The 24,905-nt window shown below is 42.7% G+C and overlaps 1 protein-coding gene and 1 non-coding gene across 29 annotated transcripts in view; one reads left to right on the forward strand and one right to left on the reverse strand.

Moving 5' to 3' along the window:
- ANKHD1 (ankyrin repeat and KH domain containing 1) overlaps positions 1-24,784 on the forward strand; it is a 145,558-nt gene extending 120,774 nt beyond the window's left edge. For 14 of the 28 annotated variants that reach the window (XM_014345050.4, XM_014345045.5, XM_055113031.2 and 11 more), the window contains 11 exons: positions 1,143-1,590; positions 2,079-2,225; positions 3,025-3,174; positions 3,335-4,947; positions 10,505-10,681; positions 12,472-12,723; positions 13,220-13,395; positions 14,053-14,217; positions 17,309-17,418; positions 24,105-24,275; positions 24,442-24,784. In XM_014345050.4, coding sequence (XP_014200536.1) covers positions 1,143-1,590; positions 2,079-2,225; positions 3,025-3,174; positions 3,335-4,947; positions 10,505-10,681; positions 12,472-12,723; positions 13,220-13,395; positions 14,053-14,217; positions 17,309-17,418; positions 24,105-24,275; positions 24,442-24,445 — 3,413 coding nt within the window. In that variant the 3' untranslated portion in view covers positions 24,446-24,784. Of the gene's footprint in view, positions 1-1,142; positions 1,591-2,078; positions 2,226-3,024; positions 3,175-3,334; positions 4,948-10,504; positions 10,682-12,471; positions 12,724-13,219; positions 13,396-14,052; positions 14,218-14,492; positions 14,984-17,308; positions 17,419-24,104; positions 24,276-24,441 lie in introns of those variants that run through there. The other 14 variants (XM_063604255.1, XM_055113026.2, XM_003829179.6 and 11 more) reach the window with 11 other exon arrangements.
- Positions 2,503-2,579, reverse strand: LOC112439963 (small nucleolar RNA SNORD45). The gene has a single exon (XR_003028181.1). It is a non-coding gene; the product is annotated as a small nucleolar RNA SNORD45 (small nucleolar RNA).
- Positions 24,785-24,905: the final 121 nt, after the last annotated feature.

Genomic DNA, 24,905 nt, shown 5'->3' on the forward strand with positions numbered 1-24,905 from the left:
CTTTGGGAGGCCGAGAGCGGATCACGAGGTCAGGAGTTTGAGACCAGCCTGACCAATATGGTGAAACCCCGTCTCTACTTAAAAAAAAAAAAAAAAAAATACAAAATTAGCCTGGGATTACAGGCGTGGTGGCACATGCCTATAATCCCACCTACTCAGGAGGCTGACGCAGGAGAATTGCTTGAACCTGGGAGGCGGAGGTGGTGAGCAGAGTTCACGCCATTGCACTCCAGCCTGGGTGACAGGAGCAAAACTCTGTCTCAAAAAAAAAATAAAAAGAAAAAAAAGAATATTAAGAATGTTGCTAGTATGTGTGTCCTATACCACCTTAGATAAGAAAATATAATATTTTATATTTGTTCTAACAACAAATAATAGTAAATATTTATTAGGCTAACAAGAGCAAAGATTTTTTGTGTGTGTTTTTTTGAGATGAGGTCTCCCTCTGCCACCCAGGCTGGAGTGCAGTGGTGCAATCTCAGCTCACTGCAACCTCTGCCCCCCAGGTTCAGGTGATCCGCCCACCCCAGCCTCCCAAGTAGCGGGGACCACAGGTATGCACCACCATCCCCAGCTAATTTTTTTATTTTTTGTAGAGACAAGATTTCGCCATGTTGCCCAGGAGATCTTGAACTCCTGAGCTCAAGTAATCAATCCACCTACCTTGGCCTCCCACAGTGCTGAAATTACAGGCATGAGCCACTGCACCTGGCCACAGTAAAAGATTTCTTTATTTCAGCTGGGCGCAGTGGCTCACGCCTGTAATCCCAGCACTTTGGGAGGCCGAGGCGGGTGGATCATGAGGTCAGGAGTTTGAGATCAGCCTGGCCAACATGGTGAAACCCTGTCTCTACTAAAAGTACAAAAATTAGCCGGGCATGGTGGCACATGCCTGTAGTCCCAGCTACCCAGGAGGCAGAGGTTGCAGTGAGCCAATATCGCACCACTGCATTCTAGCCTGGGCGACAGAGCAAGACTCCGTCTCAAAAAAAAAAAAGATTTCTTTATTTCTTAGTGAATACTGGTGAAAGGAAAATATGATGTAAAACACTGAATTATTATGAATTATCGAATATATTCTGTCAGAATTTGTTTTGAGATCTGTGACTTAGTATGATTTTTATTCTTTTTAACAATTTCAGTGGAGCAAGAAGTTCCCATAGAACCTCCTAGTGCAACCACCACCACTACGATTGGAATCTCTGCAACATCTGCAACATTCACAAATGTGTTTGGGAAAAAAAGGGCCAATGTGGTGACAACTCCCAGCACCAATCGGAAAAATAAGAAGAACAAAACAAAAGAAACCCCTCCTACAGCACATTTAATTTTACCAGAACAACATATGTCTTTAGCCCAACAAAAGGCAGATAAAAATAAAATAAATGGAGAACCTAGAGGTGGTGGTGCAGGTGGGAATAGTGATTCAGATAACTTGGACAGCACAGACTGCAACAGTGAGAGTAGCAGTGGTGGTAAAAGCCAAGAGTTAAATTTTGTGATGGATGTGAATTCCTCTAAATACCCCTCACTGCTCCTTCATTCCCAAGAAGAAAAGACAAGTACTGCTACTTCCAGAACTCAGACACGGTAAATTTTTCTGATTTGTTAACTCTACCTGCATCTTTCCTTCTTCATGCCTGGCACAATAATTTGAAGTATATTAATCCAAGTACAAGTTGTGTTAAACAATTGAAGTCTACCACATTATCTGTCTTCAATATTCAAAACTGAAATTCACCCATGTCCTCTTTATCATTTGCTAGTTAGGAAATGAGATTATTAGAAATTTTTATAGGATTCATAGTCTGAAGTTGAAAATATTTGCATGCTTTGATTTTATCTAACTATGTCATTTTTATTGATTATAGTCTAATTTTTGGCATCTGAATCCATTTTAATACTAAAATAAATGATGGGTTCTTTGCTCTATTTCTGTTTTTCTGACTCATTGATTATTTGATGTGCCAAAGTTTAATACGAATATTTCAGCATAACTCTGGCTATAAAGCAATAGTCTCTTGAGTTTCTATCTTAAAACTTATCTTTTATTGTACTTGCTATTTGTCTCTTCTTAGACTTGAAGGTGAAGTGACTCCTAATTCCTTGTCAACCAGCTACAAGACAGTGTCATTGCCATTAAGCTCTCCAAACATAAAGCTGAATCTCACTAGCCCTAAAAGGGGTCAGAAAAGAGAAGAAGGGTGGAAAGAAGTTGTACGAAGGTAAATAGAATTAGTTCCATCTTTTTAGCTTTCATATATTTTCCCTTTCTCATGTGAGATGGCTACCTCGTTAATTAATGAATAATTTGAATGTGGTTATTATTTTAAACTGCATTGCCACACTAAATCCAGAATATGCTAAAGCAAAATTAGAAGCAGTATGTAAATTTTGCATGCATATTTTATATGACACAAGAAATTTTGGCTTTTTTGGATAACCTCAGTTGCTTTTTATGTAGTTCAAATGTAAAGGCTTTCTCTTGCTTTTTTTCTTTCTCATGTCTCAGTAATTCTAGAACTAAAGTACTAATAATCAACTTTAGATTCAGAATACATGTCAGCTCATCATTGACCTGAGGCTTTATTTTTTATTGCTAAGTATGAGCTGTTGATACTGGTTTAAAATGAATATGCTAGCATAGTTATTCTGTGTGGATTTTAATAATATGGTATTCGTTATTTTAACAGGGTCATTGCAGTTTAATTGATGTGTAATATTTTGGGCAGATTTGAATGCTTATATTGTGAGTGATTTAAATATAATTTTTGTTTTCAGTGGCAGTGTAATTTTTAAAATTAGGTTCTCTGAAACTGCAGAGGCAATGTAATTTTTAACTTTACTAAATTCAATTCAATATTACAAGAGATCAGTTTCTAAAATAAAAACTTTTAATAATTTCCTCTTTAGCATTTAAGAAATGTTATTCTACAAAATGTCCATGAACATACTTACTAAGACATCTTTTTTAATAAAGAGACATTTAATTTCATAAGCTCATGTGTATTCTTCATATTATAGGTCAAAGAAATTGTCTGTTCCAGCCTCAGTGGTGTCCAGGATAATGGGAAGAGGTGGATGCAACATCACTGCAATACAGGATGTTACTGGTGCCCATATTGATGTGGATAAACAAAAAGATAAGAATGGCGAGAGAATGATCACAATAAGGTAATTGTGCAAAATGTATACTGCTAGTTCTGAGTAGAAATTATAAGAAGCATACCTTTGTTAGGTATGATATAATTAAGAACTTTATTTGATGGTTAAGATTACCTTTTTTTTTTTTTTTAATGTTTTTGGTCTTGTTTCTGTTTTTTTTTTCCCTCAGGGGTGGCACAGAATCAACAAGATATGCAGTTCAACTAATCAATGCACTCATTCAAGATCCTGCTAAGGAACTGGAAGACTTGATTCCTAAAAATCATATCAGAACACCTGCCAGCACCAAATCAATTCATGCTAACTTCTCATCTGGAGTAGGTACCACAGCAGCTTCCAGTAAAAATGCATTTCCTTTGGGTGCTCCAACTCTTGTAACTTCACAGGCAACAACGTTATCTACGTTCCAGCCCACTAATAAACTTAATAAGAATGTTCCAACAAATGTACGTTCTTCTTTCCCAGTTTCTCTACCCTTAGCTTATCCTCACCCTCATTTTGCCCTGCTGGCTGCTCAAACTATGCAACAGATTCGGCATCCTCGCTTACCCATGGCCCAGTTTGGAGGAACCTTCTCACCTTCTCCTAACACATGGGGACCATTCCCAGTGAGACCTGTGAATCCTGGCAACACAAATAGCTCTCCAAAGCATAATAACACAAGCCGTCTACCTAACCAGAACGGGACTGTTTTACCCTCAGAGTCTGCTGGACTAGCTGCTGCCAGTTGTCCTATCACTGTCTCTTCTGTAGTTGCTGCCAGTCAGCAACTGTGTGTCACTAATACCCGGACTCCTTCATCAGTCAGAAAGCAGTTGTTTGCCTGTGTGCCTAAGACGAGTCCTCCAGCAACAGTGGTTTCTTCTGTGACAAGCACTTGTAGTTCCCTGCCTTCTGTCTCCTCTGCACCTATCACTAGCGGGCAAGCTCCCACCACATTTCTACCTGCAAGTACTTCTCAAGCACAGCTTTCTTCACAAAAGATGGAGTCTTTCTCTGCTGTGCCACCCACCAAAGAGAAAGTGTCCACACAGGACCAGCCCATGGCAAACCTATGTACCCCATCTTCAACTGCAAACAGTTGCAGTAGCTCTGCCAGCAACACCCCGGGAGCTCCAGAAACTCACCCATCCAGTAGTCCCACTCCTACTTCCAGTAACACACAAGAGGAGGCACAGCCATCCAGTGTGTCTGATTTAAGTCCTATGTCAATGCCTTTTGCATCTAACTCAGAACCTGCTCCATTGACTTTGACATCACCCAGAATGGTTGCTGCTGATAATCAGGACACCAGTAATTTACCTCAGTTAGCTGTACCAGCACCTCGAGTTTCTCATCGAATGCAGCCCAGAGGTTCTTTTTACTCCATGGTACCAAATGCAACTATTCACCAGGATCCCCAGTCTATTTTTGTTACAAATCCAGTTACTTTAACACCACCTCAAGGCCCACCAGCTGCAGTGCAGCTTTCTTCAGCTGTGAACATTATGAATGGTTCTCAGATGCACATAAACCCAGCAAATAAGTCTTTGCCACCTACATTTGGCCCAGCCACACTTTTCAATCACTTCAGCAGTCTTTTTGATAGTAGTCAGGTGCCAGCTAACCAGGGCTGGGGAGATGGTCCACTGTCCTCACGAGTTGCTACAGATGCCTCTTTCACTGTTCAGTCAGCGTTCCTGGGTAACTCAGTGCTTGGACACTTGGAAAACATGCACCCTGATAACTCAAAGGCACCTGGCTTCAGACCACCTTCCCAGCGAGTTTCTACTAGTCCAGTTGGTAAGTTATTAACTATTGCTGCAGTTCAGTTTGGAGCTCCTATGGCCTAATCTCACCTTAAGTGGACAAAAAAAGTAGCAAGAGGTAAATCACTCACATATAATGAGCTGCTTTAGATTCTCTCTGTGATCTTTCTGTCCCTCATAGTAAGGAAGTTATACCATAGTGTAAGTCCATTTTCTTGGAATTGGTGTCTATTCATATTAATAAAAAAAACTCCAGGGATGTTTCAAGGATTCCAAATTTACAGACTTAAAAAAAAATCATAGTGATTGTTTGCATTTCTTAGATTTAAAAAATTGAAGTTGCAAAGGTGTTTAGGCACAAGTTCATAATTTACATTGTTTAATAGTACTCTGTTGTTTATTTTAGGTATAGCTATTTGTTTTTTATGTATTTTATTTTTTATTTTTATTATTTTATTTTATTTTTTTGAGACAGGGTCTCACTCTATCACCCAGGCTGGAGTGCAGTGGCCCAGTCTCAGCTCACTGTAACCTCCACCTCCTAGGCTCAAGCATTTCTCGTGCCTCAGCTTCTCAAGTAGCTGGGACTACAGGCATGCGCCACCATGCCTGGCTAATTTTTTGTATTTTTAGTAGAGACGGGGTTTTGCCATGTTACCCAGGCTGGTCTCGAACTCCTGTGCTCAGGCAATATCCGCCTGCCTTGGCCTTCTAAAATGCTAGGATTACAGGTGTGAGCTACCGTGCCCAGCCTAGATACAGCTATTTGAAGAGACTCAGTCATTTATAGGCTCTTACTTTTGAAAGACCAATGTAGATTTAGCTATTGCTTCTTTGAAATTATAAATTAGCTGCCGAGGCATTATGAGAAATATATAGACAGATTTGAGGTCAGTTTTGGCTTGGAGATATTTGGAGAACCAGAATCTATTTTCTATAGTTTAAGAGCCAAATTTTAGTCTAATCTGCACTGTTCTGAAAAACAAATTAAAAATGTGGCCGACCCAGAATATGGCACTATTGCCTCTTAGCATTTCTCTTCCAGTTGGAAAACTGCCCCATATTCCATGCTACTTTGTTGCTAATTATAAACTGACCTATGTTGTTTAAAATTATTTGTGAGTTATGAATATGGCATAGCCTTAGCTTTCATTTCAGATATGTTTCCATTTGTCTTTTCAGGAAAACATAGCTGTTATATTGTATTTCAAATAGAAATAGAAGCCTGCATATGACTAGCTATGGTCCAAAATATTCTCTAAATTTTTTCCCTTCCTCTCTGTAAATAGGCATCTATTACAACTTTTCATTTGGGGAAAGTAATATAGACTTTGAGAAGCCCCAGGGTGAAAGAAGAGTTCATTGCCAGTACCCAGGATGTGATAGGAAGCATTAATCCTTGACCTTCCTTCTAGGGCCTGGGATTAATAATCTTGGCCCCATTTCTTAACTGCTTGTATGGTTTCTTTTGTTGATGCTCTTTTCACGGATATAGTTTACTTTCCTAGTTTTCAGGTAAGAAGTAGTAATACCGACTGAGCGTGGTGGTTCATGCCTGTAATCCCAGCACTTTGGGAAGCTGAGGCGAGTGGTTTACATGAGGTCAGGAGTTTGAGACCAGCCTGGCCAACATGGTGAAACCCCATCTCTACTAAAAATAAAAAAAATAGCCAGGCATGATGGTGCAGGTCTGTAGTCCCAGCTACTTGGGAGTCTGAGGCACAGGAATAACTTGAACCCAGAAGATGGAGGTTGCGGTAAGCCGAAATCATGCCACAGCACTCCAGGCCTGAACAAAAGAGCGAGACTGTCAGGAAAAAAAAAAAAAAAGTAGTAATACTTAAGATGGGAAAAGATAGAGAGAAACTGAAACCATTATACATGGTAGGTAGGAATGTAAAATGGTACATCTGCTTTGGAAAAACAGTTTCACAGTTCCTCAGAAAGTTAGACGTAAGAGTGATCATATGATCCTGTTATTCTACTCCTAGGGAAGATATATGTCTATAGAAAAACTGGCACACCAATGTTCATAGCAACATTATTCATAATAGCCAAAATGTAGAAACAACCGAACGTTCATTAACTGACAAGCAGATGAACAAAATGTGGTATATCTATAGAACGTAATATTTTGTATTTGGTATAAAAAGAAATAAAGGGCCGGGCGCGGTGGCTCACGCCTATAATCCCAGCACTTTGGGAGGCCGAGGTGGTTGGATCATGAGATCAGAAGTTCGAGACCAGCCTGGCCAACATGGTAAAACCCTGTCTCTACTAAAATACAAAACATTAGCTGGGTGTGGTGGTGCACTCCTGTAGTCCCAGCTACTCAGGAGGCCGAGGCAGGGGAATCACTTGAACACAGGAGGTGGAGGTTGCAGTGAGCTGAGATCGCGCCACTGCACTCCAGCCTGGTGACAGAGCGAGACTCTGTCTTAAAAAAAAAAAAAAAAAGAAGTACTGATTCATGCTGTAACATGGATGAACTTTGAAAACATTTTACTAAATGAAAGAAGCCAGTCACAAAAGACCAGATACTTATTTTATGATTCCATTTATGTGAAACATCCAGATTAGCAAATCCATAGAGACAGAAAGTAGATTAGTGGTTACCTAGGATGAAGGGGTGATTGGAGGGTGGGTGATAGCTTAGGGGTGCAGAATTTCTTTTTCTTTTTTTTCTTGAGACAGGGCCTCACTCTGTTGCCCAGGCTGGAGTGTAGTGGCGTGATCATGGCTCACTGCAGCCTCAACCTCCTGGGCTTCAAGCAATTATTCTACCTTGGCATCCCAAAGAGATAGGATTGCGGGTGTGAGCCACCATGCCCAGCTTCAGAGTTTCTTTTTAGGATAACAGAAATGTTCTAAAATTGATGTGGTCATGAATGCACAATTCTGTGAATATACAAAAAGCTACTGAATAGTATAACTTTAAATGAGTAAATTGTATGGTTTGTGAATTAAATCTCAGTAAAGCTATTAAAAAGTACATTTATGTGGCATCTACATTTAGGTCCCTAAAATGCACATCATGATCTTTAAAAGCTATCATGATTAGCTGGGCACAGTGGCTCACGCCTGTGCTGGGAGGCTGAGTTGGGTGGATCACTTGAAGTCAGGAGTTCAAGACCAGCCTGGCCAACATGGGGAAACCCCCGTCTCTACCAAACATACCGAATTTAGCCAGGCATGGTGGTGGGTGCCTGTAATCCCAGCTACTCAGTAGGCTGAGGCAGGAGAATCGCTTGAACCTGGGAGGCAGAGGTTTCAGTGAGCTGAGATTGTGCCACTATACTCAGCCTGGGCAATAGAGCAAGACTCTGTCTCCAAAAAAAAAAAAAAGCTATCATGATCTTTGCAAAAGACTGACAGATTTCACTGTAAAAATATTGACAGTGGCCAGGTGTGGTGGCTCACACCTGTAATTTGAGTACTTTGGAAGGCCAAGTCAGGAGGATCACTTGAACCCAGGAGTTCGAGACCACCCTAGGCAGCATAGTGGGACCCTGTCTCGATAAAAAATAAATTTCAAAGTTAGCTCAGTGTGGGACCGGGCACGGTGGCTCACGCCTGTAATCCCAGCACTTTGGGAGGCCGAGGCGGGCATATCACGAGGTCAGGAGGTCGAGACCATCCTGGTTAACACGATGAAACCCCATCTCTACTAAAAATACAAAAAAATTAGCCAGGCGTGGTCGCAGGCGCTTGTGGTCGCAGCTACTTGGGAGGCTGAGGCAGGAGAATGGCGTGAACCCGGGAGGCGGAGCTTGCAGTGAGCCGAGATCGCACCACTGGACTCCAGCCTGGGCAACAGAGCGAGACTCCGTCTCAAAAAAATAAATAAATAAAAATAAATTAGCTCAGTGTGGTGGTACACGCTTGTAGTCCCAGCTACTCAGTGGGGCTAGGCAGGAGGATTGCTTGAGCCCAGAGGTCGAGGCTGCAGTGAGCCATGATCACACCACTGCTGCACTGTAGCCTGAGTGAGAGAGCAAGACCCTGTCTCAAAACAAAAACAAAAACAAAAAACAAGAAGTTATTATAGAAATGATTCATTTCAATAAAAAAAGAAAGAAATGATTCATTTCCTACTTACAGACTTTTTAAAGCCACATTCAGTATTCTCACTACCTCTAGGTTTTGCTAACATCTACTTTGGTTAGCACTAGAAAATTTAATTTTTTTTGTCAGGAAAGCACAGTAATAAATTGCCTACTGTTGCCTACCACAATAATGAAAGTCTGAAATAAGTAGGAAATGCATTAAGTTACCCACATGTCCAGAGTAGGCAAATCTATAGAGACAGAAAGATTAGTGATTGCTTAGAAATGGAAATATGAGTCTGGGTGCCGTGGCTCACACCTGTAACCCCAGCACTTTGGGAGGCCGAGGCGGGTGGATCATGAGGTCAGGAGATCGAGACCATCCTGGCCAACATGGGGAAACCCCGTTTCTACTAAAAATACAAAAAATTAGCCAGGCGTGATGGCAGATGCCTGTAGTCCCAGCTGCTTGGGAGGCTGAGGCAGAAGAATGGCATGAACCCGGGAGGCGGAGCTTGCAGTGAGCTGAGATCGTGCCACTGCACTCCAGCCTGGGTGACAGAGCAAGACTCCGTCTCAAAAAAAAAAAAAGAAATGGAAATATGAGGGTGAGGACCCAGTGAATGACAGGTAATGAGTATGGAGTTTCTTTTAAGGGAGACAAAAATGTTCTAACATTGATTGTGGTGATGGTTGCACAATCCTGTGAGTATACTAAAATCCAATGAATTATATACTTTAAATGGGTGAATTATATGGTATGTGAATTACATCTCGAAGTCATTTTTTTTAAATGATGGGGAAATCAAAGTCTGAAAATAAGACCTGCTTAAAAGAAATTTTGACAGTCGATGTTGATATTAACTACTTTTTCCTGAAATAATAAACCATAATCCTTTTCCAGACCTTCATCCTCTTTTCCTAATACATTTTCCAGAGAAAGCAATGGAATTTGAGAAGATGGCTAAGTTCAGATTTATACAAACTAGATAGAAACTTTGATAATAGTTTGCAACTGTTGATATTTTCTATCAGAATACTGAAATTATCCTCAGTAGTAGGCTTTTCCTCTTTGTGAGGAAGGAAACATTGGTAGATTTTGTTACTTATCTTCTATAGGAAATGACTATAGTTATACAGATGAAAAGCTGTACTTTGACTACAAAAGGGAATGCAGAAGTTATTGTTGGGTGCTACTTAGTTACAGCATACTCCCATTTCATATCCCCTCCAGTTAAAAGCTTTGAGATTCATCTAGAACATTACTCCAGGTGACTGACACTCTTATTAAACATTGAGCCCATTTTCCTGTATCTAGTGCTGTTTGGCGATATTCTTCTGGACTGTAAGGAAAAAATGGATTTGGCCATACAGTATCACATAGATGGATTGTTTTTGCTGTGGTCTATGAAAATGAGCCACATGCTATCTTTTATTTATTTGTTTGGTTATTTTTACAGCTTATCTCACTTTGGTGGAAGTCTTCTTGGGCTTTCAATTTTAAAGTTTTAGCTAATTGGATGTCTTGGACCTGTTTTATTTCAGGGTTACCATCCATTGACCCATCAGGCAGCTCCCCATCTTCCTCTTCTGCTCCTCTGGCAAGTTTTTCCGGCATACCAGGAACAAGGGTTTTCCTGCAAGGGCCAGCTCCTGTTGGGACTCCTAGTTTCAACAGACAACATTTTTCTCCCCATCCTTGGACAAGCGCCTCAAACTCATGTAGGAATCCTGGAGGAACTCTTCCCAAAGAGTTTTGAATAAGTTATTAAATCATTTATTTCAGTTACAACACCATGTTGTAACTTCAGTAAACTAAGTGGTATACAGATGCCCAAGGTTTGTTCTGTGGTCATGTGAAAAAATTGTCAGTCATTTTTAGCATAGAAAACTTGAGAATTATTCTTTCAAGCCAAAAATGTTTTACAGTAGAACTTGGATCAAGAAAAGAGGTACTAGGCTGGGTGCAGTGGCTGACACCTGTAATCCCAGCACTTTGGGAGGCCTAGGCAAGAGGATCGCTTGAGCCCAGCAGTTGGAGACCAGCCTGGGCAACAGCAAGACCGTGTCTCTATTTAAAAAAAAAAAAAAGTACCGCAAGTAGTTTTACAAAAGGACCCTTTGGAAGCAGTGTTGTAAAATTATTTCTTAAATCTGGAAAGAAGTTGAATTTTTGTATATGGTCAGTTTGGTGTGATTTCTCATGTATTTTTACATTTTATGAAACTATTGCCTTTTATAAGTTAAAATATTCCTTTGTTCTATTGATTGATTGATTGATTGAGATAGAGTGTCTCGCTCTGTTGCCCTGGCTGGAGTGCAGTGGCACGATCTTGGTTCACTCCAGCTTCTGCCTCCCAGGCTCAAGCGATTCTCCTGCCTCAGCCTCCCGAGCAGCTGGGATTACAGGTGCCCGCCACCATGCCTGGCTAATTTTTATATTTTTAGTAGAGACAGGGTTTCACCATGTTGGCCAGGCTGGTCTCAAACTCCTAACCTTGGGTGGTCCGCCTGCCTCAGCCTCCCAAAATGCTGGGATTACAGGCGTGAGCCACCTGCCTGGCCCCTTTGTTCTATTTATTTCAATGTTTAGAACAGATGAAGTATGTGGAATTGAACAGAATTGGATTTTTATTTTATTTTAATGAGCATCATGAGGTAGTCAGTGAGTATTGGCTTTTTTGACAAGGAAAATTACCCAAATCACCCAAGAGTTCCATTAAGAAACAAAGCTGTGAATCAAAATCATATAATGCTTTGCTAACATTTGACCTTATTTCCTTATAGAAACAAAAAGGGCTGTAGAAAGGGAAAAAAGAAAAGACTAACAAGTATAGAGGGTCACCAGATGTTTTCTAGAAAATATGCTAGGTACTGTGCAAATATTGCCACATTTTAGTTAATTTTAAAATGTGGCTGGGCGTGGTGGCTCACGTCTGTAATCCCAGCACTTTGGGAGGCTGAGGCGGGCAGATCACCTGAGGTTGGGAGTTTGAGACCAGCCTGACCAACATGGAGAAACCCGTCTCTACTAAAAATACAAAATTACCAGGTGAGGTGGTGCATGCCTGTAATCCTAGCTACCCGGGAGGCTGAGGCAGGAGAATCACTTGAATCCAGAAGGCAAAGGTTGCAGTGAGCCAAGATCATGCCATTGTACTCCAGCCTGGGCAACAAGAGCGGAATTCCGTCTCAAAAAAAAAAAAAAAAGTGACAATAATGTTTTGAGCAGATTATTTAGAGCTAGAATAAAAAAACAAATGTGGCCTGCTTCCTTTCTAGCATTGTTTAGTTCAATTGGGAAAACATTTTTTAGACTATTGTATACTTATTATAGGCAGAAATCGTGTAGGATAATGTTTATAGAAATTATGTTTTATTTGAATGTTCTTTTAAAATGAAAATTTTCTTTACAGAACTTATGTTGTGGAATAGATCTTTCCAACAAGGTTTCTCATATTCTTATAGTTTTTTATATGTAATAAAACAATAGAGAAATATTTTGCCACCAGGTGACTCTCCTATTCCATCTGTTTCTTCGGGATCATCTTCACCTCTTTCAGCCACTTCTGCCCCACCAACATTGGGCCAACCAAAAGGAGTCAGTGCCAGTCAAGATCGAAAGATACCTCCCCCGATTGGAACAGAGAGACTGGCCCGAATTCGGCAAGGAGGGTCTGTTGCACAAGCCCCGGCGGGGACCAGTTTTGTTGCTCCCGTTGGACACAGTGGAATCTGGTCATTTGGTGTCAATGCTGTGTCAGGTACAATTGCCTTGCTCTCTCTCTGGAGGGATATCTCAAGTAAGCTGTAGGTTTGCCATTAAAACTTAGTTCCTTAGAAAACACAAACAAAAAAAACTTAGTTCCTATGTTTAACACTCAATTAGGGAAGGGTGTTTATATCTTTGAGGAGTTCAGTCCAATTTCAGAGTCTGGAATATTGGTTGAGGTAATACATAGAGTTAATCAGAAACAAAAGATTCAAAGTGTGTGTCCTTTCTCTCTTAAGTAATCATTTGAGTTCTTTCAGAGAGTACTTAGTCTTTTAAAAGACAGGGTAAAGTGGAGTATTCAGAGGACTTTACCTAGTTTTTCAGGAACTGGTTTTTTTTGGCTAGCAAGACTGTGATAAATACGCTTTGAGCTCTTCAGAGGAAAGATTTCAATAACATTTGGTCATGTTTGGTAATAACGATGGTAATGTTTTGTTGTTTTATCCAAATAAATTTAAAACTTTGTTTTCAATTATTCTTTCCAGAAGGCTTATCAGGTTGGTCGCAATCTGTGATGGGGAACCATCCAATGCATCAACAATTACCAGACCCAAGCACATTCTCCCAACATCAGCCAATGGAGAGAGATGATTCTGGAATGGTAGCCCCCTCTAACATTTTTCATCAGCCTATGGCAAGTGGTTTTGTGGATTTTTCTAAAGTGAGTTGACAAACGTCACTGTAACTTGATTGACACTTTGTCAGCCAATGTAGTCACATTAAGGAATACCTTGTATTGAAATAATGCTCCCTTTTGTTTCTGTGGCTTTGCTAGATCTTTTGCTTAATTTCAGGAGTGCACAGAGTTGTCCACAGTAGTTTGTCCTGAAGATGTCCCCATCCCCCGAAAACACCTGAGGGATTTGGGTTTTGCCACTTTGTGCTCTGCTACTACAGCTTTGAGGGAGGCCTCTACCCCTCTTAAAAGCTGGCCATGAGTTCAGTGATGCTTTCTTGTCTGCTCTGACAGCTTTATGTCGGCAATCAATTATGTAGAGTTCCCATTTTCTTCTTAGCTCAAGCTTATTCATGAAACTAAAATATGGGAAAGTTGAGGTTATTTTTATCAAATATGAGAAATTTCCTGATGATTTCATATTGGATTTAGTTTCTTTCTCTCTCTTGTTTTTTGTTGAAAAGCTTTGCAGATGCAGATAAACATTTTGTTTTCTCAACACTGCCATACTGTACTTATAGGATCTTTTGGAGTTCTTTAAATGAGGAATATTAGAGAAGTCTAAGCTGGTATTATGGGATTTATAGTAATTTTATAATTTATAGTAATTTTATGATTAAATCTTTTTTCCTGCTGTTTTAGGGTCTGCCAATTTCCATGTATGGAGGCACCATAATACCCTCTCATCCTCAGCTTGCTGATGTTCCAGGAGGCCCTCTGTTTAATGGACTTCACAATCCAGATCCTGCTTGGAACCCTATGATAAAAGTTATCCAAAATTCAACTGAATGCACTGATGCCCAGCAGGTAAAATGGGCTTAATGCTCTTTTGTTTTTTAGATTTGTCACATCATTCTTTTTGTTTTGTGAGAAGTATAAGTACTGAATATCAAAAGTCATAATTGACCATTTCGATCTGGATTGCTTTTTCAATATCAAGATGATGCTACTGAACACTTTATTTAATATATGTGTATTCTTCCTAGGCAGAAACAGTGAATTGCCATTGCATTTATATATTCATTTTGTAACTGTCTAAAGATTCCTAATTAGAAATTCCAATTTTTCCTCCCCCTTTTCAGATTTGGCCTGGCACGTGGGCACCTCATATTGGAAACATGCATCTCAAATATGTCAACTAAGTTAGAAGGTCTTTACTCTTTAGCCTTGTTTAAGAAACCTATGACCTTGGAAGAACCATGGGGATTTTTTTTTAATGTGCCTAAGAAATTTTCTCTGAGGCTTTAGCAATGGAAATTTGATTGCCCATTGTATAAGAACAAATTGATTTCCTATCCACCTGATTATGTTCTCTGGTTAGTTTAGCCATTTTGAACTTAAGATCATATGACCTTAGTGCTTTTGGCTAAACATACTGAATACTACTTGTATGCAGAAGAGAATTAGTTGATTACATGTTTCAACCTTTTAGGGTGATAAATACATGTATAATTGTTTACATACTTAAAAGGAAAAAGTTGAGTAAATTTCTTGTCATATAGTGGCTCTACGTAATGTAGCCTGTATTAATGTGAAATATTTACCCGAATATTCAATAAAAAGATGAACAGTCTTTAGAAGTGGGGTGTGATCCTTTCAGTGGTCATGCAGGTACCACTCAATCCACATTATATTGAACCAGATGGTTAATACTATATTTGTAACAGGCTTCTCACATTTAACACTTGAGTCCCTTCTTAGACTGCCTTGAAAAAGCACTTTTAAGACTATTTACCTATTTATTCTGTGTTAAACATTCCTTGTTCCCTTGTTGTCTTCCATAATCCTTTAACATATGAGAAAGTTTCAAGCTCTGGCAATGTGTCTTATCTGACTTTAGCTAGCAGATAGGCCACTGATAGGTTTTTTTCTCTATGGATCATGAGAATGTCAATAAGAACAATTGGATTTAAATCAGATGACACTAAACAAATGTAGGGACACCCAAATTATCAACTTCAGGTTCCTTCTGTGCTTCCTGACCTTTTTTATCTGAAAGATTTATCTGGTTATAGATATTTTAAGCTTTATATGAGTTGGGACATAAGAAGGAGGTGACTCCTGTCATTCTGTTGTATTATTGAATCAGCTGAGTAATATTTATAAATATGTGAGTAATTCCGGGCTTAGTTCCATGGCCCTAAGCATGGAGAGTCAATATGTTTAACAAGCTAAACAGAGGAACCCTGGAATGGGCTGCTTTGGCCAAACCATAGGCTATGCCGAGAATCAGCATAGAGAAGGAAAAGTTATCCCACTGAAAAGTATAGTCATCAACTTATTTGTGTTTTAATATAGCTGAATTTTTCCTGGTCAGTATAGGCAATACAGAAAAGAAAACAAGAAAATGTTTGGAGCTGATGGAGAAGCCAAAACTCATATCAAGGCAAAGAAGGATGCACAGAAAAAGAGTAGTAACTAGGGACAGAACTATATTAGCAGCACCTTTCTACATTATGCCAACAGGAATTCTTAATTTTCTCTGCCCAGGTCCTAAAGCCAGGACCACATCAGACACACCATGTTTGTTCTGTGTCAGATATACCTGCTTCTTTAATCTTCTATATCATCTTACATATGAGAAAGCTTCCTTAATTAAGCTTATGTCTTATGTTTTGTTTTGAATGGATTTTGAAAGTGTTGTTTATTGAAGCTACTACTTTGTAGTGATTGATAACCACATCAAGTATCATTAAGGGGCCCCTTGACCTTTGTGGGGGCAGTTGGGTGGGGCACAAAAGACTCCTTGGATCACCTGTGTATCTTGCTGTTTCCACTTACCATTAACAGCAACAAGAAAAATCACCTAAAATTGGTGAAATGAATGAAACTACTCTTGATGAAATATATACTAGTGAGAAATAATATTAAATAAATTATTCAGTGGGACAAAAAGGTGAGTTTTATTCCATCTTAACTGTCTACAATACAGTTGAATTGTCTGGAGGAGCCTTAAGTCCATATTCTGCACCTTGAGGACAACCAAATGAGAAATTTTATTTCAGGTCAGTAAGTAGAATTTATGAAGAGAAAGGAGATAATTATGAGGAATCCCTAGGAAAATTGGGAGGAAAACAACAGTTGTGCAGTTGGGAGTAGTTCTTTAGGATACGCTCCTCCCTTCCTTCTTACCAGCACTTCCTTCCTTTCCTTCTGACTATTTGGATCCCAGTAGCCTGCTCCCAACCTCATTTCACCTGCTAAATCTCTTCTTCCTCTGCCTGCCTCTTCCTGGCACTACTTTACTGCTATTTTACCAACCTGAACATTTGGATAAAACCTAGCTCAGGTAAGAACTTAATTACTTTCAAAATATACAAGGGATATGGGAGGAGACAGCATGGATACAGTGGAGCAGTAGTCAGTAGTCAGAGCCTAAATTCTATTTTCATTTCTGCCGCTAGAAGCTTTATGGCCTTAGGCAAATCATCTCACCTTTCTGGGTTTCACTTTTCTCATCTGAAATTGAACTCAAGAGTCTTCTAGTTCTAACACAGGATTTCTTCTTGTGAATGAGAATATAAGATATGGAAATATTTGAAGCCATTAGATTGTTTACAGTGCTGAGATTTGAGAGCCCCTAGCATTGGTTCTGATAAGGAATCGAAATAAATCCTGCCATTATTATGGGGGCCAGTATTGAGATTTTAGTGGAGGCAGAAGAAGACCTTGCACATCTTTAGTGAGCCTTCAAGTTGTGAAGAAACATCCTGCTAAGGTATAGATCAAACCCAGTGAAATGAAACTATAGGAATGAAACTATATCATCAAGGTTTCTGGACCCACTTATTTCAACTTGTGTTCAATGTAATAAAATTCCGCTACCAATAAAATTATTAATGTTTTAAGACCCTTTAAACCTATTGTGGCTACAGTGTGCTGACTTGCCCTTTTATAGGCCAGTCTGCTTCCTTCAGTCCATGCTCTCAAAGGGGAAATCCCATCACCTCAGCTAACCAGACCAAAGAAGAGAATTGGACGGCCGATGGTGGCCTCTCCTAACCAGAGGTAAGAAATTTCAGGACTTGGAACTATGGTTTCCCTCTCTTCATGTAGGTTCTGGCCAAGTCCTCCCCACAATCCGAAAACTAGTGCAAGAGAGGACCATCCTTAGTTTAAGTTAACTTACAGAAGTGGAGGCCGGGCATGGTGGCTCACGCTTGTAATCCCAGCACTTTGGGAGGCCGAGGTGGGTGGATCACCTGAGGTCAGGAGTTTGAGACCAGCTTGGGCAACATGGTGAAACCCCATCTCTACTAAAAATACAAAAGTTAGCCAGGTGTGGTGGCATGTGCCTGTAATCCCAGCTACTCAGCAGGCTGAGGCAGGAGAATCGCTAGAACCCAGGAGGTGGAAGCTGCAGTGAGCCAAGATCACGCTACTGCACTCCAGCCTGGGCAACAGAGCAAGACTCTCTCTCAAAAAAAAAAGAAAAGAAAAGAAAGGGAAAGGCTGGCTACATTATAATTTCAAGCCAGAGAGAGCAGTACTTAGTACATGTGGTTCCTTCCCACTGTTTAAGACCTTTGGGGCCGGGTGCGGTGGCTCATGCCTGTAATCCCAGCACTTTGGGAGGCTGAAGCGGGTGGATCACCTGAGGTCAGGAGTTCGAGACCAGTCTGGCCAACATGGTGAAACCCCGTCTCTACTAAAAATACAAAAATTAGCCGGGCGTGGTGGCATGCACCTGTAATCCCAGCTACTCAGAAGGCTGAGGCAGGAGAATCGCCTGAACCCAGGAGGCGGAGGTTGCAGTGAGCTGAGATCATGCCATTGCACTCCAGCCTGGGTGACAAGAACGAGACTTCGTCTCAAAAAAAAAAAAAAAAAGACCTTTGGACCACATTGTAAATCCAAGAAAAGGCAAGCAAGCTTGTAGGAAAACAGCTTCTGAATGAACATCTTGTTCTCTGACTAGCAAGAAGTATTTCTACCAAGACATACAACTGGTTATGATGTCTTCCCAGTGGACCCTGCCCCCTATAGTGAGGGGCTCTGGTAATGCTGCATTTTCTATTTATCCTCAGTGATTTGTCATTTGCAAACAGGCAGGTTCATGCGCCTCCATCCTCTCCTTTAGGCAATGGGTGAGAGAAAGGTGGTTTTAAGCATCAAAAACTTAAGTGTGTTAAGACCACCTCCAATAAAAGGCATGACCCTGGGCTTCAACACCTAATTTGGAAAAGATCATGAATCAGACGATCTTGTTTGCAAACCTAGTTTGTGATTACTTTTCACATTCTCTTTTATCTTGATGGTATATTAATGTGAATCCAAAGTAATTTGCCTGATAACAGAGACCTGGTATTTCCTTATAGGTTTAATCAGATCTCTGGGGGTGGGGCCTGGGCATAGGTATTTTTTTAAACACTTCCATATTCTAATAGGTAATTAGTTGTTTTTTGTTTTTTAATGAGACAGAATCTCACTGTGTTGCTTAGGCTGGAGTGGAGTGGCGCCATGTTGGCTCACTGCAACCTCCGCCTCCTGAGTTCAAGGAATTCTCCTGCCTCAGCCTCCCAAGTAGCTGGGATTACAGGTGCACACCACCACACTTGGCTAATTTTTGTATTTTTAGTAGAGATGGGGTTTCTCCATGTTTGCTAGGCTGGTCTTGAACTCCTGACCTCAAGTGATTCACCCGCCTCAGCCTCCCAGAGTGCTGGGATTACAGGCGTGAACCACCTTGCCCAGCCAGTAATTAGTATTGACCCTCTGATTTAAATTCTTGTTTCTTCATCCAGATTGCATGGATGATGAATCTGGCTTTCTCTCTACTCTAAAGCCAACTACCTATTCCCCAGCCCTTACAGCACAGTGACTCCAGAAGAATTAGCTGCAAGCAGTAGTCATTATAGTAGTAGTAACTGTGGCTATTATTTTGTGGTAGAGATTAGTAGAAGGAAGACCTCACTTCGAAAATGATGGTTCTTGAAAACCTTTGATACTTTTCTCCTGATTTTCCTATTTCCGACTCATCTTTCTCAGTCTCTTTTGGTGAATTCTTTTTCTCTACTACCTTTTAAATAAATAAATGTTGATGTGCCCAGGCTTCTACACTGTATCTTCTCCCCAGATGATCTCATCCCACATTTATTTATTTATAAATAGCGATAGGGTCTTGCTGTATTGCCCAGGTCTTGAGCTCCTGGGCTCAAGCGGTCCTCCCACGTCAGCCTCCCAAAATGCCAGAATTAACAGATGTGAGCTACCGATCCTAGCCCATCCCCACACTCTTGAATTTCACACCACCCAAATTTGAGCCACTAACTCAGAGTTCTCCCCATGGCTTCACTATATCTAGCTTCCTCCTGTGCTCCATCTGAACACATATTATTCATTCCCTCATATAAGATATGCTGCTCTTCTTGTTTTCCCTATCATATTAGTTGGTGCTACTAGCCACCAAGACTCTCAAGCCAAAAGACTGAAAATTATCCTAGTTTACACTTTCCCTCACCCCACTCTTAATCAGTCACTTTATTCTTCCTCTGTGTATCTGAATCTCATCCACTTCTCTCCATCCTCACAGCCATCGCCCGTTTGCCCACCTGGTTTCACTAGACTGGACTCTACCCTCAAATCTCACCATCCTCCACCCTATTCTCCCATTCCCCCTGTCAGACACTTCCTCACCTTGCATAAAAGGTTAGTTATCATAAATGATTCACTACAATCTGTTCCCAAGCTTTACCCTCCAGCACTGCTAAGACACTTCATTTTGGCATGCACCATTTTGTAAGATACTCAAAATCCTTTTCGGGACAATAAAATATACATACCCTTGATACCTGAAGTGTGTTTCTGAGGCCCTGAAGCGTTTGCATTACTGTATTAAAAATTCACAATTGCAGTCAGGCCCGGTGGCTCATGCCTGTAACTCCAGCGCTTTGGGAGGCCAAGGCAGGCAGATCACTGGAGATCAGGAGTTCGAGACCAGCTTGGCCAACATAGTGAAACCTGATCTCTGCTAAAAATACAAAAAATTAGCCAGGTGCGGTGGTGGGTTCCTGTAATTCCAGCTACTCAGGAGGCTGAGGCAGGAGAATCGCTTGAACCCAGGAGGCAGAGGTTGCAGTGAGCTGAGATCATGCCACTGAACTCTAGCCTGGGTGACAGAGCAAGACTCCATCTTAAAAAAAAAAAAAATCAGCCAGGTGTGGTGGCTTATGCCTGTAATCCTAGCATTTTGGGAGGCTGAGGCAGGCTGATCACCTGAGATCGGGAGTTCAAGACCAGCCTGACCAACATGGAGAAACTCTGTTTCTACTAAAATTACAAAATTAGCTGGGTGTGGTGGTACATGCCTGTAATCCCAACTACTCAGGAGGCTGAGGCAGGAGAATCGCTTAAACCTGGGAATCGGAGGTTGCGGTGAGCCAAGATCATGCCATTACACTCCAGCCTGGGCGGCAAGAGCGAAACTCCATCTCAAAAAAAAAAAAAAAAAAAAAAAATCCACAATTGGCTGGGCACGGTGGCTCATGCCTGTAATTCTTGTTTCGGAGGATGCCTGTTTGGGAGGATCGCTTGGGCCCACGAGTTTGAGACCAGCCTGGGCAACATAGTGAGACCCCGCCTTTACAAAAAATTTAAAAATTAGCCAGGTACAGTGGCATGCACCTGTGTCCCAGCTATTCAGGACACTGAAGTGGGAGGGTCACCTGAGCCCAGGAGGTTGAGGCTGCAGTGAGCCATGATTGTACCACTACACTCCAGCTTGGGTGACAGTGAGACCGTGTGTCAAAAAAAAAAAAAAAAAAATCCAAAATCTCACCCAGACCAATACTGTATCAGAATTATCATTTTAACAATATCTCCAGATGATTTGTATGCACATTAAAGTTTGAGAAGCTGGCCAGGTGTGGTGGCTCATACATACCAGCACTTTGGGAGGCCGAGGCAGATAGGTTACTTGAGCTCAGGAGTTCGAGACCAGCCTGGGCAACATGGTGAAACCTTGTCTCTACAAAAAATCCAAAAATTAGCCCGGTGTGGTGGTGGGCACCTGTGGTCCCAGCTACTCAGGAGGCTGAGGTGGGAGGATGGCCTGAGCCCAGGAGGCAGAGTTTGCAGTGAGCTGAGATTACACCACTGCATTCCAGCCTAGGCAGCAGAGCAAAACCCTATCTCAGAAAATAAATAGTTTGAGAAGCAATCTTTTTTTAAATGAGTGAAGAAATCAGACCTAAGGAGAAATCTGATGAAGCCAGAGATTAGTTAATATTGATAAATGGATGCAGTCAGGTGGTCTATACTTAATTTTTGGTGAGGGGAAGGGACAGTGGAGGCAGTATTGATTTTGAGGAAGCCAAACAGGACAGCCTGATGAATTCAAGATTTTCAGCGTATATACATCTTCACCAATCCCACCACCTTGCTCCAGCCTGTCATATCACTGTGTCTACATAAAACAAAACAAAACAAAACAAAACAAAAAAAACTCCAAGGCCAAACTCTCTGACCTTTCTTTCCTTCTAAAGACCAAGCCCTCCTCACTAGCCCCCTGCCCCTCCTTAGTTAACTGGCAAAGAGATCAAAGGGCAGGCCTTCTGACTGGTGATGCCTCAGCTGTAGCCCCCAAACTTGACTCATCCTTTTATTAGTCCAGGTACCACTTCTTCAGAAAGATGACCAGCCCTCACTGACCTTCCCCTTCCTGCTGTGCTCCAGGCCATCAAGGCATGTTTCACCCCGTACTGTTTTTGTTTGTTTTGAGACAGGGTCTCGCTGTGTCACCCAGGCTGGAGTGCAGTGGTGCAATCTCCGCTCACTGCAACCTCCGCCTCCTGGGTTCAACCTATCCTTCCACCTCAGCTTCCCGAGTAGCTGGGTCTACAGGCGCATGCTGCCGCACCCGGCTAATTTTTGTATTTTTAGTAGAGACTAGGTTTCACCATGTTGCCCAGGCTGGTCTCAGACTCCTGGGCTCAAGCTATCCACCCGCCTTAGCCTCCCAAAGTGCTGGGATTACAGGCCGTGAGCCACCGCACCCGGCCTTGTACTGTTACTGTTTATGGGAGGCAGTACACAGCTGGGCTTAAGGGCACAGTCCTGGAATCAGATGCAGTCAGATTTGAATCCCAGCTTCCCTTCCTGCAAGATGTGTGACTTTGGCTAATCATAGTGCTTTACTATCCAAAAGTTGGCGAGGAATGGGTGAACTAAAACAGGATAAAAACGCTTGCCCTACTTCACCTGCCCCCAGCTCCCGGCTATAAACAGTAAATAGCTGAGCTGCTGCAGCACTCAGGCAGGTTGGCCAGCGCTGGGCCAGCAGGAACTGGAAGCCGGTGTGGGGCCTGGGACTTTGGACGCATTTCCAGCTTTCTCTGAACCGGGCTGGCTTCCTAGCAGATAGGGCGGGACCGTCGGGTTGAGTGACGGCCGGTGGCCCGCCCTGGGCGTGACGTTGTTCTAGTGTTGTTGCCAGCAGCTGCACGTGGTCGGCTGAGTCCGCCTCAGACTCAGAGCTGCGCTCCTCGACCTCAACGCCAGGCGGTTACTTTGCTGCTCCTCCCGCTCGCTATGTCAACGTCCACTAGCTGCCCGATTCCCGGGGGCCGGGACCAGCTGCCCGACTGCTACAGCACCACGCCGGGGGGCACGCTATACGCCACTACCCCCGGAGGTCAGCGGGCCGGGCAGGGGTCCGCAGGCTGCGGACATATCAGCGCATGCGTGTTGTTGCGGGGCGGGGGTAGGGGAGGGAGAGGCCTAAGACTTGTCCGCAGGCCCCTCTACAGGTTGTAGCTTTGGGGGAGAATGGAGCGGAAGCTCAGTTCCCAAAAACTTATAAGTGATGCAACAAGGCCATGAGCCTAGCTTCCGGGTGTTTGGGATGTAATCCTTCACTGTGGCCTGGGTTCTTGGCGCCTTACACACGCTCCTTACCCCTCGCGACTTTGCTTCCTAGGAATAGGGGCCAGGGCCCCCTACTGAGCGTGACCTCAGCCGGAAGCACCGGGTCTTGAGAAGTGGAGTAGTTAGAACAGTTGGGGCAGTTGCTCCGTTTATGTGCTGCTGGCTGGCGTCTGTTTGGTTGGGCGAGCAGCCTGGGATCACGAGCTGCTGGGCTCCCGACCCAGGGATTACTGCCACGCGGAAGCGGAGGGGAGGAACAGGGCAGGGCCCTTTGAGGACATTATGCGGGCCAAGTTCCTCTGAGCTAGTGTGAACCTTATAGGACCTGGGAGGGGTCAGGATTAGAACAGTACGTTTCTCCTCCCTGCAGGAGATAGCCCAGGTGACAGCACTGGGTGGAACCCTTCACAACTGCTATTTCACTTCTTGAACCACCTGAGGCTGTTAGTCTAGGTCTCACCTTCACTGGTGAGACCAAAGCAAAGAGGTTTCAGAGTGGTAGAGGAGCAGCATGAAGTACCTGAACTCAAAGTTTGGTGTTCCTCTTAGAGCCAAGATCTGAAGCTCTCCCAAACATAAAGCCCCTGCCTATACCAGCTGAGATGCCCCCCTTGCTTTATACCCACATCTTGGTTAGGTCTGGAAGATTTTAAGCACTATGAAGGCTTGTCTGCTGAGAACCTAGCTGGGCTTCAGAGCAGATGTCCTTTGATGCACAGGGAAATTCGACACCACCCTTACCTCCAGGCCCCAAAAGGCCTGAGTCTGGGACCCCAGTCATCTCGGTACCCAAGCTCCTGACTCTTACCTCAGTCCCAACCCCTTGACAGGCACCAGGATCATCTACGACCGAAAGTTCCTGCTGGAGTGCAAGAACTCACCCATTGCCCGGACACCCCCCTGCTGCCTCCCTCAGATTCCCGGGGTCACAACTCCTCCAACAGCCCCTCTCTCCAAGCTGGAGGAGCTGAAGGAGCAGGAGACAGAGGAAGAGATACCCGGTAAGGAAAGCAGGAATTAAGAATTGTCCCAGCCTTTGAGTTCAAATGCCACTGTGACACAGTGCGGGGGTTCAGTTCCAAGAGGGGTTTCTGCACTGATGCTGAGCCTGCTGAGCCTGCAGATCCTCAGACCAGCAACCTGTCTTCCTGCCTTTTCTCTCTCCAGATGACGCACAATTTGAAATGGACATCTAATCCAGTGCAGATGACCTGGCATGTGGAATTACAGAGGGATCCCTCATGCCACTGCTGCCACCACCTCTTCCTGGGGCATCCAAAGGCCAGCTGGCCTCATCTAATCTGGAAGGAAGTGACTTGTTAGTTCCAGGCCTCCTTTAGTTCTGAGGCAGCTAGACCAGGGATAGGAGTGGGCAACTTGCCAAGCCCTTAACTCTACTTCCTCTTCAGTCTGTGGTACTCCTCCTAACCCTAAACCCTCTATGCTCAGGGGCTGGAACTGGGGAATGGAGTAAGTCACCTTCTGGCTGCTTAGTAAACATTCAAAGAAATGCCTTGGCTCCAGTGTTCTCCTCAATGCTGATTTTCTCATCTCAGCCACCCAGCTGAGGGCCCTGGCAGGCCTGGTTAAGCTCAGAGGCCTCAGATCATTCCCAGCTCCCACCAGGCCCA

This window comes from Pan paniscus, chromosome 4 (assembly GCF_029289425.2).
Source record: "Pan paniscus chromosome 4, NHGRI_mPanPan1-v2.0_pri, whole genome shotgun sequence".
Lineage (NCBI taxonomy): Eukaryota > Metazoa > Chordata > Mammalia > Primates > Hominidae > Pan > Pan paniscus.